The sequence below is a fragment of the Haliaeetus albicilla genome, chromosome 10, assembly GCF_947461875.1.
Source record: "Haliaeetus albicilla chromosome 10, bHalAlb1.1, whole genome shotgun sequence".
Lineage (NCBI taxonomy): Eukaryota > Metazoa > Chordata > Aves > Accipitriformes > Accipitridae > Haliaeetus > Haliaeetus albicilla.
Genome location: NC_091492.1, coordinates 22580965 through 22593690, shown reverse-complemented (window position 1 = coordinate 22593690; position 12726 = coordinate 22580965). Strand labels below are relative to the sequence as shown.

Below are 12726 nucleotides of genomic sequence, written 5' to 3'. Positions count from 1 at the left end.
GCTGCTGCCACCTCAACTTCCCACAGCCTTCACCTCCTAGTGCCAGCTTTTCCTCTGAGAGCTGCTGTGCCCCCCAGCAGCATCGGCCTCATCCAGGGGGCGGGACCCCCAGCTGACTATCACTCAGAGTCCGCCGAGTCCATGGATGAGATTCCTGTGGCTCAGACTCGCCTTGGGAGCACAGCCCTTCATGGGCCTCCTAAGAATAACTCAAGCAACTCTCAACACTATCCTTTGTCCACAGACAGTCCCAGAGGTGACAGGAAGAAGAATGTATATTCTGGACACAAGGTAAAAAGGAAAAGCTGCCAGCAAGACAGACGCATGGAACGAGACCTGGAACTTTTTTCTAAGATTCCTGCTGTGTTTGTAAGTAAGAGCAGTGGAGAACCTCATGTCTCTCAGCCCCAGCCCAGTGAGAGCACATCCGAGCCACACCACAGAAAATGCACCAGCAAGCAGCGCATGGGCAGACATGATTCATGCTTTAAGGACATAAGGACAAACACCACAGCGGCCTAGTGATCAGCTTTCCAAAGCCATAGCCTCTGGGACAAGGCAAGAGGTTCTTTTTCTATTTGTATGTTGCTGTTCAAAGATCTTGACTCCAGTGACTTGTCTTTTTCCCTGGAGGTAGCAGTGTCCCTTTACCTGATGCTGCCCATCTTCCAGCAAACTAGCTGAGAGGCAGTAAAAAACCCGCTGCATCGTTGTTTCTGGCGGCTGCCTCTTCCTAAGCCAGGAGTGCCCCCGAGCCCAGTTCCACTCTCCTTGTCAAGGGGAAACAGTCTCCCCTGATAGGGATGTGCCCAGGGCTGCCACTGGTTAAGGACTGCAGCATTAGTACTCCGTAGAGGGCTAAGGGACTCATCCCTGCACTGTGTGCTAGCCGTCAGACTGCAGTGAGACATTTCTCATGCTCAACCAAAAGCAAGAAGCAATAAGGTGGCAAACCTGAGGTAGGCATGTTGCTAGAGAGAATTCAAGTGCTTTCCGTAGGAAAGGGCTTCACCCTCCTGGCCCTCTGCACACTAGTACGGCAGTAACTTTCTGGGAGAGTGCATGGGGAAGAACAAGGCTGCATTTCTGCTGTTCCTTGGCACCCTGGAAACTAATTTTCCCATCTGCCTACATCCTGTCAGTCTTTGGATCATGCGCAGGGGCTTCAGCAGGTGGTCAGGGAGTAACCTCAGTATTGCCCTGTCCCTATACTGCTTTCCACTGTGTACCCTCAAGCCAAGTCCACCACCAGCATGTACTCTGTAAGGCAGCGTAGTTTGACCTGCTTCACCTTCCCAGCAGCCTGAGGTGCCGCACAGTGCAGCTTTCTCATCAGAGAGCTTTCTCACCTTTCCATTTCCTGGGCTGCCAGATCCCCATTAGTCCACAGCCAAGCCTGGAGTCTCTGTACTGCAGAAAAATCCTGCAGCAGACACTGGGGCATGTAGCCAGTGCCTCAAGTCACAGCACCCTGTGCTGGTGGTGAGAAGCAGACAGCTGCCTGGGCTGCTGAGCTACAGCACCTTGGCTTTCCCAGGCAGCACGCCCCATTCCAAATTCCTGGCTGAGCACTGAGGTCGGGGCTGCCAACAAGCCCAGATCTGCCTAGCAGCCAGCTAACCTCAGAGCCCAGGATAGCAGCTATGCACACATCCCAATGGGCCTTGCCACTGGCATGGGTGTGCCTGACACGATTTGTCACTTGACAGCCGTGGCACCTGCACAGCTCCTGCCTCCCCAGCATGGCCAGTGCCCTGAGCAGCAGCGGCTGGCTTGGCTGGTTGCACTGTTTCTGGACAAGCCCTTGATGCTGCACGCTGCTGGTGTGTGTGAACAAATAGGTGCACCAGCAGAGAAGAGGAAGCCCGGGAAGTCTTTATTACTCTACCAAATGTTTTGATGCATGGAAACCACAACCAACCCTTTCTCCAGCCTGTGGTGGGTGCAGGTTAGGGAAGACAAGACAAAGTGGGGTGCCATGTGGGTCGAGCTAAGCTGTTCCTCCCCTCGCATAGCTCGGTCTGCGAGCATTCATCAGAAAAGGTTGAGAGCAGGACAGGATATCTGGGACAAGCAGGACAGGATATCTGGGGACAAATGCCCTCTGGGCAAAGCCAACACGGGACAGGCAGGCTGGACTCCCAGGTTTGATGTACACACTTCCCAGCCCGGCTGTTGCCTGTCATCCCAGTGCTCACGCTGGCTTCTGTGCTGCTCTGAGGTTCACACAAAGTCTGCTTCCCCTGGAGCTTTAGGTCCAGACAGATTTCCTTCTGGGGAGCTCACTTCAGCAGAGAGAGGCAGGAAGGTGGCTACTGTATGTTGAAAGCCTCAGCTCATTCCAGGGGCACCCCTGAATGCTGGCAGCTGGCCCAGCTCCCTTGGGAAGCACCCCAGCACTGTCACCTGGCCAACACCATGCTGTGTGGTGCTCATGCAGTGGACATTTCAAGTAGTGCTTGCCTTCAAGGAGCAGGCAAAGTGGAGCAGGCAAAGTGCTGCGGCTGCTCCTGGAAACCCATGATCCTTGCAGAGCTGAAGCTGGAGTAGGGGAGTCCTCCCTTTGTGGAAGGGTTTATGGGGTAAGTGTGGCGCATAGACAGGACCATCCAGGCCAAGCAGTCCCTGGGACAGTCCTTGGCAAATTCTGGCAAGGCAGCATAGCTACGATCACTGACCCTGGGCTTCTTTAAAAGCCTGTCTCACCATCCTTCTCTGTTGTCTGATTTTTGACTCCTGAAAGAGCTGGAATGAGGAGCCTTGACTCTTCATTGAATTACGTGGGCCATTGATCAGCAAAAGTGAAGTCTCATGTAGCTGTTGAAGTCACTATGTCTCAATTTGCAGGAAGGGTTGGCCTGTGGTCACACTCCTTGCAGCTTCCCTTGCTGCTGTGGCCAGTGGTAACCGCTGGCAGTGTGACCCTTTGGAAAAGCAGGCATGTGTGGGACCAACCCTTGTGGATGAGCAGACATGTCACTGCTTGTCTGCAGAGACCAGGGCATCTGCTCACTGATGGATCCTGGTTAGACAAAGTCCTTCCAGTTGTTTCTCCTCATGTCTGCTGTCATCCAAGTAAACTACACCCTGCGGTAATGCTGGGCTCAGGATTTTCAAAGGCCAGCTGTCCCTCCACCCAGAAGGCATTGGTAATTTCTCTCCAGCAGGTGCCCCTGAGCAGACCTCGTGTGTTTTCTTACCCTTCATCCATGCAGAACGAGTCCCAAAGTCATTGTATGGAGCTCTTTAGTAGCTCTGTCCATAATAAATTTCTATGCCCTTTGCTAAATAGTTTCCTCCTTTTTTGCAGTCATTAATTTATCTGCCCAGCTGATGGTCCCCCCACTTTTCCCTGCACCTCTGATGTCCCAGCTGGGCTTAGCACCTTAACCTGTGTAGGGGTGACAGTGGTACCCTCTCCATAAGACCCTATGGATGTTAGGTGGGACTGCCTTCCCTGAGGCGTAGGGGGTGGACCACCTTCTCCAGGAGATACGTAACTCCAGCCTGGTTTCTGTGCTGCAGCAGGGTGAGCACCACAGGGAGGAGGCCAGTCCGGCTGTGCACCATGCTACAGGAAGACTGCTGTGCCCTTTGGGGTGAGTGGAGCCAGGTTTCCTGGTCTATCAGATGTCCAGGGAAAGAAAGGTCCAGCATGTCCTGAGGTGGCAGGTTCTGAGCACCAGCTGAGAAGGAAGGGGATGTCCTACAGTTTGCTGGGACATGACCCTCTCCAGGAGCAGAGGTCTCACCCTCAGGTCCAGCATTTAGTTGTCCTCCCCATGCCAGGCTGTGCTTACCACCCAGTTGTCCTGCTGATAATGGCCCGTAAGCCTCAAATTCCCCTGCCACGCACACAAACACCCACGTGAGAAAGGTCTTCGCCCCCAGAGTCCTGGACAACCAGCAGAGAGCCCCATAAGCTGCTGGGCTGTACTGGTTCTGTCCTGCCCTGCAGGCTTCTCCACAAGGAGCGGGAGACCACGCTTTTTGTTGGAGGCCAACAGGATGCCTTGGGGACCCTGATATGGGAGTTTCTCTAGGTAGGGAAGACATCTTTCTGCTGCCTTCAGCTGAGCCATGGACCATTGTCTCCACTACATCAAGTGCTGGAAGAGGCAGAATAAATCAAGGCTGCAAAATGTGCAATGCCTTGTCTGTGTGTTGGGGCAGCTGGGCGCTGAGCGAAGAGCCAGGCCCCAGCAGGACAGGCTTCCAGCACTGCCAGCGTTGGGCTCTGGTCTCCTGAACCTCACAGGCAGCAGGTAGGATTGTGTGTGCCGTGTGGTGTTTGATTTTGGCTGGGTTTTGTGTTTTCACCACAACCACATTAAAGGAGGACTGTTGAAGATGCATATTGGGCACCCAGGAATGAAAATGGTGAGCCTGAGATGGTTTTAACCCCTGGGAGAACTGCTCTCTGCCTCAGGTCAGTTCCCAGCAAAAATGAACCTTCGCAAGTGCAGTCCAGCATCTCAGCTGAGCTGCTTCATGAGGAGGGCCTTTTGCAGATGCCGCTTTGCAATATGCACGTGCCCTTGGGACCCTGGCTTTGGATGCTGTGTGTGGTATCCCACAAAGTCGTGGAAGTTTTCCACAGCAGGCAGCTGGTACCTTCCAGGATGGTCACAGCAGGGGCAGGCACAGCCTGGGCTCTCTCCTTCCCCACCTCATTTCTGTCCTTTTGGGACCCTAATGCTGATACCCTGTGGGTTCAGGTGCTGAGGGCATTTCTGCTGCCCTGTCGAGGCTGCTGCCCTGGATGAGGAAGGTCCATAGCAGACCTGTGGCAGCAAGTGGAAGGAAGGAGTCCCATTCGGGTACTGCTGCAGAGGCCGGCGTGTGGGCAGAGCGGTCCTGGCCATGATACCAGAGGACTGCAATGACCGTGAGCTAAGCCCTTGCTACAGCCCAAGACCATCACGGAGCTCGGTTAAGGCGACAGCAGAAGTCCTGATGCCTTCAGCTCCCCATCGCTGCAGAAACATTGAGGTCTGGCATCCCCGGTTTTTGCCAGTGCACGAACTCTCCCATCAGCAGGAGGCAGTGCCCTGGGCTGGCTGTTTCCACCACGAGATGCTGTGGCTTTTTATTAGGAACAAGCAAAGCATTTGCAGGATGGTGACAGCTTTCCAGAGTCCTCTAAAATCATAAATCACCGTCCCTGGCCACTCACCAGCAGCTGTGCCCAGGCCTTGCAGTGCCTACTGTAAGCCTCTCTGCCTTGGTGTGGGACGTATGCCCTGCTTGCTTTCATCTTTGGGCCTGACTCAAATTTCTTAGTTTTCTCTTTGAAGTCAAGGGGACCTTCCTTGGGGAAATGACTTTTGGCAAGTCTGTTCCTGGGCGCTGCTTTTGACACGTCCTGAGAGCATGGTGGGGGGAAAGGAAGCTCCTGCCAGAGGACAGAGCTTTTTCCCCCCCTCCTCTCTGCCCCGTGCCGTGCATCGCAGCCAGGACCCCAGCTCGAGCGGCAGATCCCCCCTCGGCTCTGCGTGCCGCTGGCACACCCGGCACACACGCACACCACGATCGCGCTGCCCATCAGCCACAGCTAAGCCTCCGTTAATGCCTTGTGGACACGCTGTTGCTGGGGTTACCATATACATATTGCACAACCTCCGAAACACTTCCCTCTGTTTTGTAGCAACTTGTGCTAGAGAAGCAGTGTTCCTGCATAACCTCATCCCACCCCAGATGCGGCCCAGCCAGCGACTCATTCCTGAAACAAGATGACTCCGGGGAGCCTGTGGTGCCCAGCCTCCGGGGAGGCAAGAGCCAAAGAGAACGGAGGGTGAGCAGAGAGGGTGCTCCAAGGTTGTGCTTGTGCTCTCGTGCAAGCTCTGAGCTGCACCCTGGAGCTATCGCAGCACTCCAGGACTCTGCGTGAAGATGGGGAGATAGACATGGTCCTAGCAGGGACAAGCGCAGCATCAGAACCCGTGTCTTGGTGACACTGAGCTGTGAGCCTCGGTGTGCCTCGGGTAAGCTCTGGAGTTATGCGGCTCATTAAGTTGCCCAGAGTAGGAGACAGCCTGGCAACTTCCTGACCTTTATTGGAAATGCAAGAAGGGAAAGGACCCTGGGGAGCTGAGCACTGAGCCGTGTCCGTGCTCCTCCACCACATCACAGGACCTGTGCAACCTCCTCCTCAGCTCCTGCCCGCGCTCCAGGCTCCGGACCAAGTCACAGCCTCCTCCCGGGCTTCCTTTTCCGGGCTGCATGAGGAACAAGAGGAGCCAGCCAAGGACCATGCTCCATCCCAACAGGGCTGTCATGGTGACAACAAATGCACAACAAACCCCAGCTCTTAGGAACCGAAACCTGACCGGCTCAGCCCGACCCCGTGGGGCAACTCGCCAGCCCTGGCTTGGTGCCCCCCCGCTTGCCCCGCTCTCCCCATGTGCCGCCTCTTGGCTTTTTGGGCTCTGCAGCCCCCGGGGCCGGCTGGAGCTCTGGCAGAAGAGCTGCTGACGTACCCACCTCTCGTTCAGCTCCTGCCTGCTGCCAGCTCAGTGCATCTGGGCTCTTGCACTGCCTGCTGCTGCCAAGCCCTGCCAGAGCTGCTGCAGGCTGGATGTTCCAGCTGCCATTACCTGGGCTCGTCTCCGGAGCTGTTGGCTGGAAATAAAGACACCTGCTTCTAGTGGGGAGTTGCAGGGCAAGCTAAGGACAAGGCTGTACCTTCAGCAAGACTTAACCACCCTCCTCGATACGGCAGCCCCAATTATTGCTCTCTCCTTAAAGCAGAGAGCAGGTGAGCAGCTTTTCCCAACTTTCTGAGGGGTGGGACGACAGCCCTAGGTCCTTGCTGGCCTGGATGGAGGCTGGTTTAAATTCCCACTTCACAGCTAGCTGGTGTAACCTCTGAGCCTCTGCACTTTGGGACCTGCTTTTGTAGTTTCTGAAGAGCGGGATGCATGCATGTTTAGGACAGAGTCCTCCTGGTGCCACATCTGTGCAGCACCCAGTCTGAACGCTACCAGTACAAGCTGGACAGAGGAGAGACACTCGTGGGTGAGGTCTGCCTGGACTCTGGCATCAGGCTGGTCCAGCCCTACTAGATGAGCCTCCACACCTGTCCTGCCCACCCTTGCCTGTCCCCTCCAAGATGTCCTTGCCACCTGGCAGCCATGGGTTCTCACCCTGTCTCTGGCTGGGCTGTGAAACAGCAGCTCCTGCCGACAGAGGGGTCACAAGGCTAGTTGGGGGCCATGAGAAAGTGAGGTCCTTCATGTGGCCTTGAGCATCTGGAGCTACCCAAAGCAGGCAGGTGCTGTGGCATGCTTGCGTCCTCTGACACCAGCCCTGGCACTCACCTCTGAGGCAGGAGGTAAAGTTAGTGATCACAAATCACAGACTTGCAGAGTTGGCTGGCGGTCACCTCTGGAGGTCTCCGGACCCCGCTCCAAGCCAGGATCAGTATGAGCAACTTGCTCAGGGCTTTGTCCAGTCAACAAGGTCCCGGCAGAGAACATATGCCCCTCAGCCAAAAGGGGGGAGGTTGTCACTGCGGCTGTACCCCAAAGCAAAGGGCTCTGGGTGCAAGAGCAGAACTGGGATACCCCTTGGGGCAGCTCAGCCATGGGGATGCCCGTGTCCATCCTTGCCCTGCAGCTCCTCTGCACAGGGACCAGGGCAGACGGAGGCTGCAGGGTGCCAAAGGCTGCCCAGCTCCCCAAGCTGCTGATTTACCTGTAGGACCCTGCATGGCAGCAGCAAACCGCACGCTGCGGCCCCTTGGTGTGAACAACTCCTGGTGATGCTGCGGCTGGCCATGCACAACAGCCTGCGCCTGCTGGAGCGAGGGCGGGGAGTGCCAGGGGAGTGCAGAGGTCAGAACAGGCTGTGGGCAAACAGCTGAGGTGGGGCGGTGAGTAAGTGGTGTGGATTGTGTCGGGACTCCATGGCAACCACAATATTTGGGTGCTGCTTCAGCCCGCAGCACCCGCCAGGCACCCCACGTGTGGTCGGGCTCTGGGTGAGGGCAGCAATGGGCAGCACTGGCATGCAGCTGGCTGTCCCCAGGGTTGCTCTAGGGGTGTCCCACCGGGCCGTGCAGAGGGGACAGGCACTCACCGCTGTGCCTGGCACACCAGGATGGTTGGCATTTGCCCCCGCAGCCTGAGCAGTGCCTTTGGTCCATGATGTCACCCACCAAGAGGGTCCGGCTCCTCTATGGAGGGGCACGCTGGGTGTGTAGGGCAGGGAACAGGGGGACTGCCGGGGGGAGACTGCGGTGGCAGGGTGGTGGAGGAACCTCGTGGGGTGATGGAGGGGCCTCGTGGGGTGGTGGAAAGACCTTGTGGGCTGATGATCGGTCCTTGCTGGGTGCTGGTGGGACCTCATGGGGTGATGGAGGGGCCTCGTGGGGTGCTGGTGGGTCCTCGTGGGGTGATGGAGGCGCTTCGTGGGGTGGTGGAGGGCGTCCCAGAGGCGGTCCGGGACGGCTGCCCGGGCTCCGTCTCCCCGCCCCGAGGGCGCTCCCCAGCCGCGCCGCGGCCCGGGGGAGGCGGGAGGGGGCGGCCCGGAGCCCCGTGCGGGCGCGGCCCGCAGCCCCTCCCGTCGCCATGGCGGCGCCTTAAACAGGCGGCGGCGGCCGCCCCCCCCGCCTCAGAGCTCGGCGCCGGGAGGTGAGTGAGGGCGGCCGCGGCGGTGCCGGGACCCCCCCCGCCCCGGGGCGCGGCGGCAGCAGGACCCCCCGGACCCCCGGCCTCCGACCGCTCGCTGCCCATCCCGGGGGCCGGTGCGCGGCCGGGGGCCGCCGCTTCCCCGGCATCCCCCAGCCGCCGGCAGTGACACCCCCCCCCCCCGCCCCGGGCGGGGAGGGTCCCGGCTCCCTGCTGCGGGGCCGTGCGGTGCGGGGCCCGGAGCCGCGGGTGAGCCGCGGGAGCCCGGGGGCGGGCGGGGACCAGCGGCTTCGCCGCCCCGCCCCGCCGCTCCTCCCTAGCGACGGTCGCCAGGCAACGCCGCTCCTCCTTAGCGACGGTCGCCAGGCAGTGCAAGGGCCGGCGGCGCGGGAACCGAGCCCGCTGCTCCGTCGTGCCCGCTCTCCGGCTCTCGCCAAGGCCCCGGGGGGGCCCGTGCCGCCCCCCGCCCGGGCACGGGGCGATGTACCCGCTCTGCACCTCGGGGTGCTGGAGTCACACCCGGGTACCGCTGCGCCCGGTCCTGGCTGAGATGCTGTGGGCGCACGGTCAGCGCGTGGCGAGGGATGCCGAGCCGGCAGGGCGAGGCTGGCGAGGCGACGACAGGCGGGAAGCCGGGATGGAGCAGCGGCCACGGCGCTGTGCGACTCGGCACCCCAGCACCGCTGCCTGCGGGTCACCGTGTTTGGTCCAGCCCCGGGGGCGGGGGCCAGGTTGCAGAGCTGGGGTGCTGCCAGCTCCACGCAGGGGGATGTGGCTGTCGGCAGAGCCAGAGGGCAGGGGAGAGGTGGGGCCGGAGGCAGGCAGCGGTGCCGTTTCTCATGATTCGCGAGCAGGAGGAAGGCAGCCGCATTGCGTCATTCCTGGAGAGTGCTCCCGAGGGGACAGGCTGATGCGCTCACTCCTCGCCATCCCCTGGAACCGACAGCCGCGCCGCTGACAGCTCTTAGTCAGGACCCTCCACCCCCCAAGACGCATCCCAGCTGTTGGCCTCGGGGCTTGTCCGAGGCTGCCGCCAGCCCTTCAGCCCACACTGCAATCCCTCCGCCCTCGCCAGCCCTCCTCCTCCTGCCCTTGAGGACCTGCGAGCTGAGCCAACTGAGCCTTGCCGGCACAGCCAGCCAGAGCCCGGGCAGTAACAGGCCTCTCTGCCCCCCTGTCCTGCAGCCCCATGGCCAGGAGCACTGAGATGGCGTCCCTGGAAGAGAGCTTCCGCAAATTCGCCATCTACGGCGACACCAAGGCTACGGGACAAGAAATGAATGGGAAGAACTGGGCCAAGCTGTGCAAAGACTGCAAAGTCACCGATGGCAAAAGCGTCACCAGCACCGACGTGGATATTGTCTTCTCCAAGGTGAAGTAAGTGACTTGGTTTTTCAGGGCCTCCAATAGCCCGGAGGGTGGGGATGCCCTTGCAGTGCAGGCAGGGTGGCGGTGCCTGGGTGCAGTGGTCCCCAGGGGGGTGTCGTACCCTGACTCTGTTCCATTCCCGTGTTGTACTTGGCATGGAGCAGCAGGTGCTGCCTTCAGGGAGTTTGTGTGGCTGCTTTTGCAAGACCTAATAATAAATTAGTCCAAATTTGGGGGGTTGGAAGGCTCAGATTTTGATGCAGAGGCTCTGCCTCTGCTCCTGCTCCCAGGCATTGGGGTGGGCCTGGCCGATTCTGCCAGGTTCCCATCTAGCAAGAAGGTGCCACAGGGAGCAGAGGAGGGTGCTCAGGGGTGTCCCGTGTGATGTGGCACGGCCCATCCCTGGGCCCGGCGAGCCCACACCTGAGCTTGGGGAGGACTCTGGTCCTTGGAGGTCACAGAGGCAGCTGAAGAGCTAAAGGCACCTGGGGCTGCTTTTGGGGTCCCTGAGGACACGGTGACACCCAATGTTCCACACCAGGGTGCAGGAGCAAGGATGGGTGGAGAACCTGCTCCCTCCATGCCCTCTGTCCAGGCATGCCCTTGCTCCCTGGTGGGGCCAGGAAGGTCTGAGCACTGGGAGGTTTTTGGCATGTGGAAGGGTGGGTTGGTGTGCTGCCCTGGAGATGAGGACCAGGCACTCGTGGGAGAGGTGCTCAGTGCATGTCCTTCCGAATTTGACCAGAGAAGGACAGATGCCTGCCAGGGGAGAGAGGGCGCCGGGCATCCCAGGCAGGCTGGGAGCAGTGGGAATGGATGCGTGTCCCCTCCTGCCACCAGCGCCCAAGTCCCAGGGCACTTGCATGCAGGGGAGAGGTTTTTGGCACCAGGGACTTTAACAGCATGTGGCTGAAAAGCTCCTGGAGCTCAGCACCAGTTGTGTCCAGCCCGACCCATTTGGCTGGGATTTCCCTCACCGTAGCTGCATTTTGGAGGTGGGCGAGGGGCCCGAGGCTGGTGGAGGACAAAGCCAGGGTCTCCCTGATGCACCTCAACCTGCTGCAGCCCCATTTGGAGGTGCAACCTGAAGATGTGCTGACGGCAGCCTGGGTTTTGTGCTTGCAGAGGGAAGACGGCCCGCGTCATCAACTACGAGGAGTTCAAGAAGGCGCTGGAGGAGCTGGCCCCCAAGAGATTTAAGGACAAGAGCAAAGAGGAGGCATATGAAGCCATCTGCCAGCTGGTGGCAGGGAAGGAGCCCATTAACGTGGGTGTCACGGTGAGTGAAGAACCCCTTGGCCACTGGGAGCAGGAGGGATGCTCAGGAGGGGAAGATGGAGCCCTGCCCACAGTACAAATGCTTTCCTGGGGACCCCATGGCCCTGGGTGGCCCTGGAAGTTACATAGATCTGGTGGGCACGGGGAGCACAGCAGGGTCTTCAGGGGGTGTTAGGGGCTTGCACGGGGCAAGGGGTGAAGGGGATGGGGCATATTCTTGACTCCCGTGTCCCATCTCCCCGCTGCAGAAAGCCAAGACGGTGGGGGCCGTGGAGAGGCTGACGGACACCTCCAAGTACACGGGCTCCCACAAGGAGCGCTTTGACGAGAGCGGCAAGGGCAAGGGCAAGAGCGGGCGGGAGAACATCGTGGACACCAGTGGCTACGTCAGTGCCTACAAGAACGCGGGCACCTACGACGCCAAAGTGAAAAAGTAGGGATGGGTGCCCATGGCACGCACCACCCCGGTCCCTGCGCGTCGGCCATGGGGCCAGCGCTCACGTCAGCCTTGGGTCATGCCCGCACGATGTGGGGCCAGGCAGGCTGCGCTGGGGCCAGCCCCAGGCTGGCAAGATGTCGGCCGCCCAGCGCTGATGTGATTGGGAAAGTCGCCGGGCCGCGTGCTCTGCCCCAGCGCTACGTCTGTCCCCCTCTCTGTGCTGTGACCCCCCCCCCCGCCCTTCCTGTCCAAACCCCCCCCCCCCGCCCCTGCACCGTGCTGTCTCCCCCAGCCCCCTGCCGCTGGCAGCGCTCGCCGTACTAACAGCACTGCTCCTTAGGGCTCCCCTGGCCAGCTGGCACCCAGACCTTCCCTACCTCAGCCCCAGATTTCAGGGCACCCTCCCTGCCAGTCCCACTGGGGACTGCAGCCTGTCTTCCCTGCAGACCTCCTGGGGACTTACCTTAACCCTGCACCAGTTACACCACAGCTGCCTCCTTCCTTCCCCACCAGTGCCCTCACCACGGGGCTGCCCGGCTTTGCTGCTTGCCCAGCACCGCAGGAAGCTCAGACCCTGCGGTGCTGTTAGTGCCACTGCTGCCAGGATGCTCCCGGCCCAGCCCTGGGATGCACCCCGGGAGAGCTTGGTGTTGCCTGGCCATCAGCAAAGGTCTCTGACTTGAACCCCCATGGCCTCCCGCCGCCTTTGTGAAGCCCAAACCAAAGGATGCTGCAGACCCGTGCTGCAATAAAACCCCATCCGCACTGATGCCCCCAGTCTGGTTGTGTTCAGCGGGACCGAGCAGTGAGAGCCCCTTTGCCCGCTCACCCAGCCGGATGGTGGGAGGCTCGGCTGGCCATGCCGCCCCAGGGCAGCCGTGCCATGGGCTCAACCCTGGCCATTGGTGGTTTTGGCAGCCTCTGGCTGGCCCCAAGTTGCCTGAGCAACCACAGGCACACAAACATGAGCGCCTGGCTCCCTCTCCTGCTCTGTTTGCAACCAAACACAGG

The 12726-nt window shown here is 60.0% G+C and overlaps 2 protein-coding genes across 4 annotated transcripts in view; both read left to right on the top strand.

Annotated features, from left to right (window-relative positions):
• The window catches only part of ZDHHC1 (zinc finger DHHC-type containing 1), an 18974-nt gene extending 18529 nt beyond the window's left edge, over window positions 1-445 (top strand). For all 3 annotated transcript variants that reach the window (XM_069793879.1, XM_069793880.1, XM_069793878.1), the window contains one exon: window positions 245-445. In XM_069793879.1, coding sequence (XP_069649980.1) covers window positions 245-295 — 51 coding nt within the window. In that variant the 3' untranslated portion in view covers window positions 296-445. The remainder of the gene's footprint in view (window positions 1-244) is intronic.
• Window positions 446-8485: 8040 nt separating this feature from the next.
• TPPP3 (tubulin polymerization promoting protein family member 3) lies at window positions 8486-12484 on the top strand. Its single transcript, XM_069793877.1, has 4 exons — window positions 8486-8633; window positions 9816-10007; window positions 11124-11277; window positions 11525-12484. Exons 2-4 carry the CDS (start codon window positions 9820-9822, stop codon window positions 11711-11713), a joined length of 531 nt encoding a protein of 176 aa, XP_069649978.1. The 5' UTR covers window positions 8486-8633; window positions 9816-9819; the 3' UTR covers window positions 11714-12484.
• The last annotated feature ends 242 nt before the right edge of the window (window positions 12485-12726 follow it).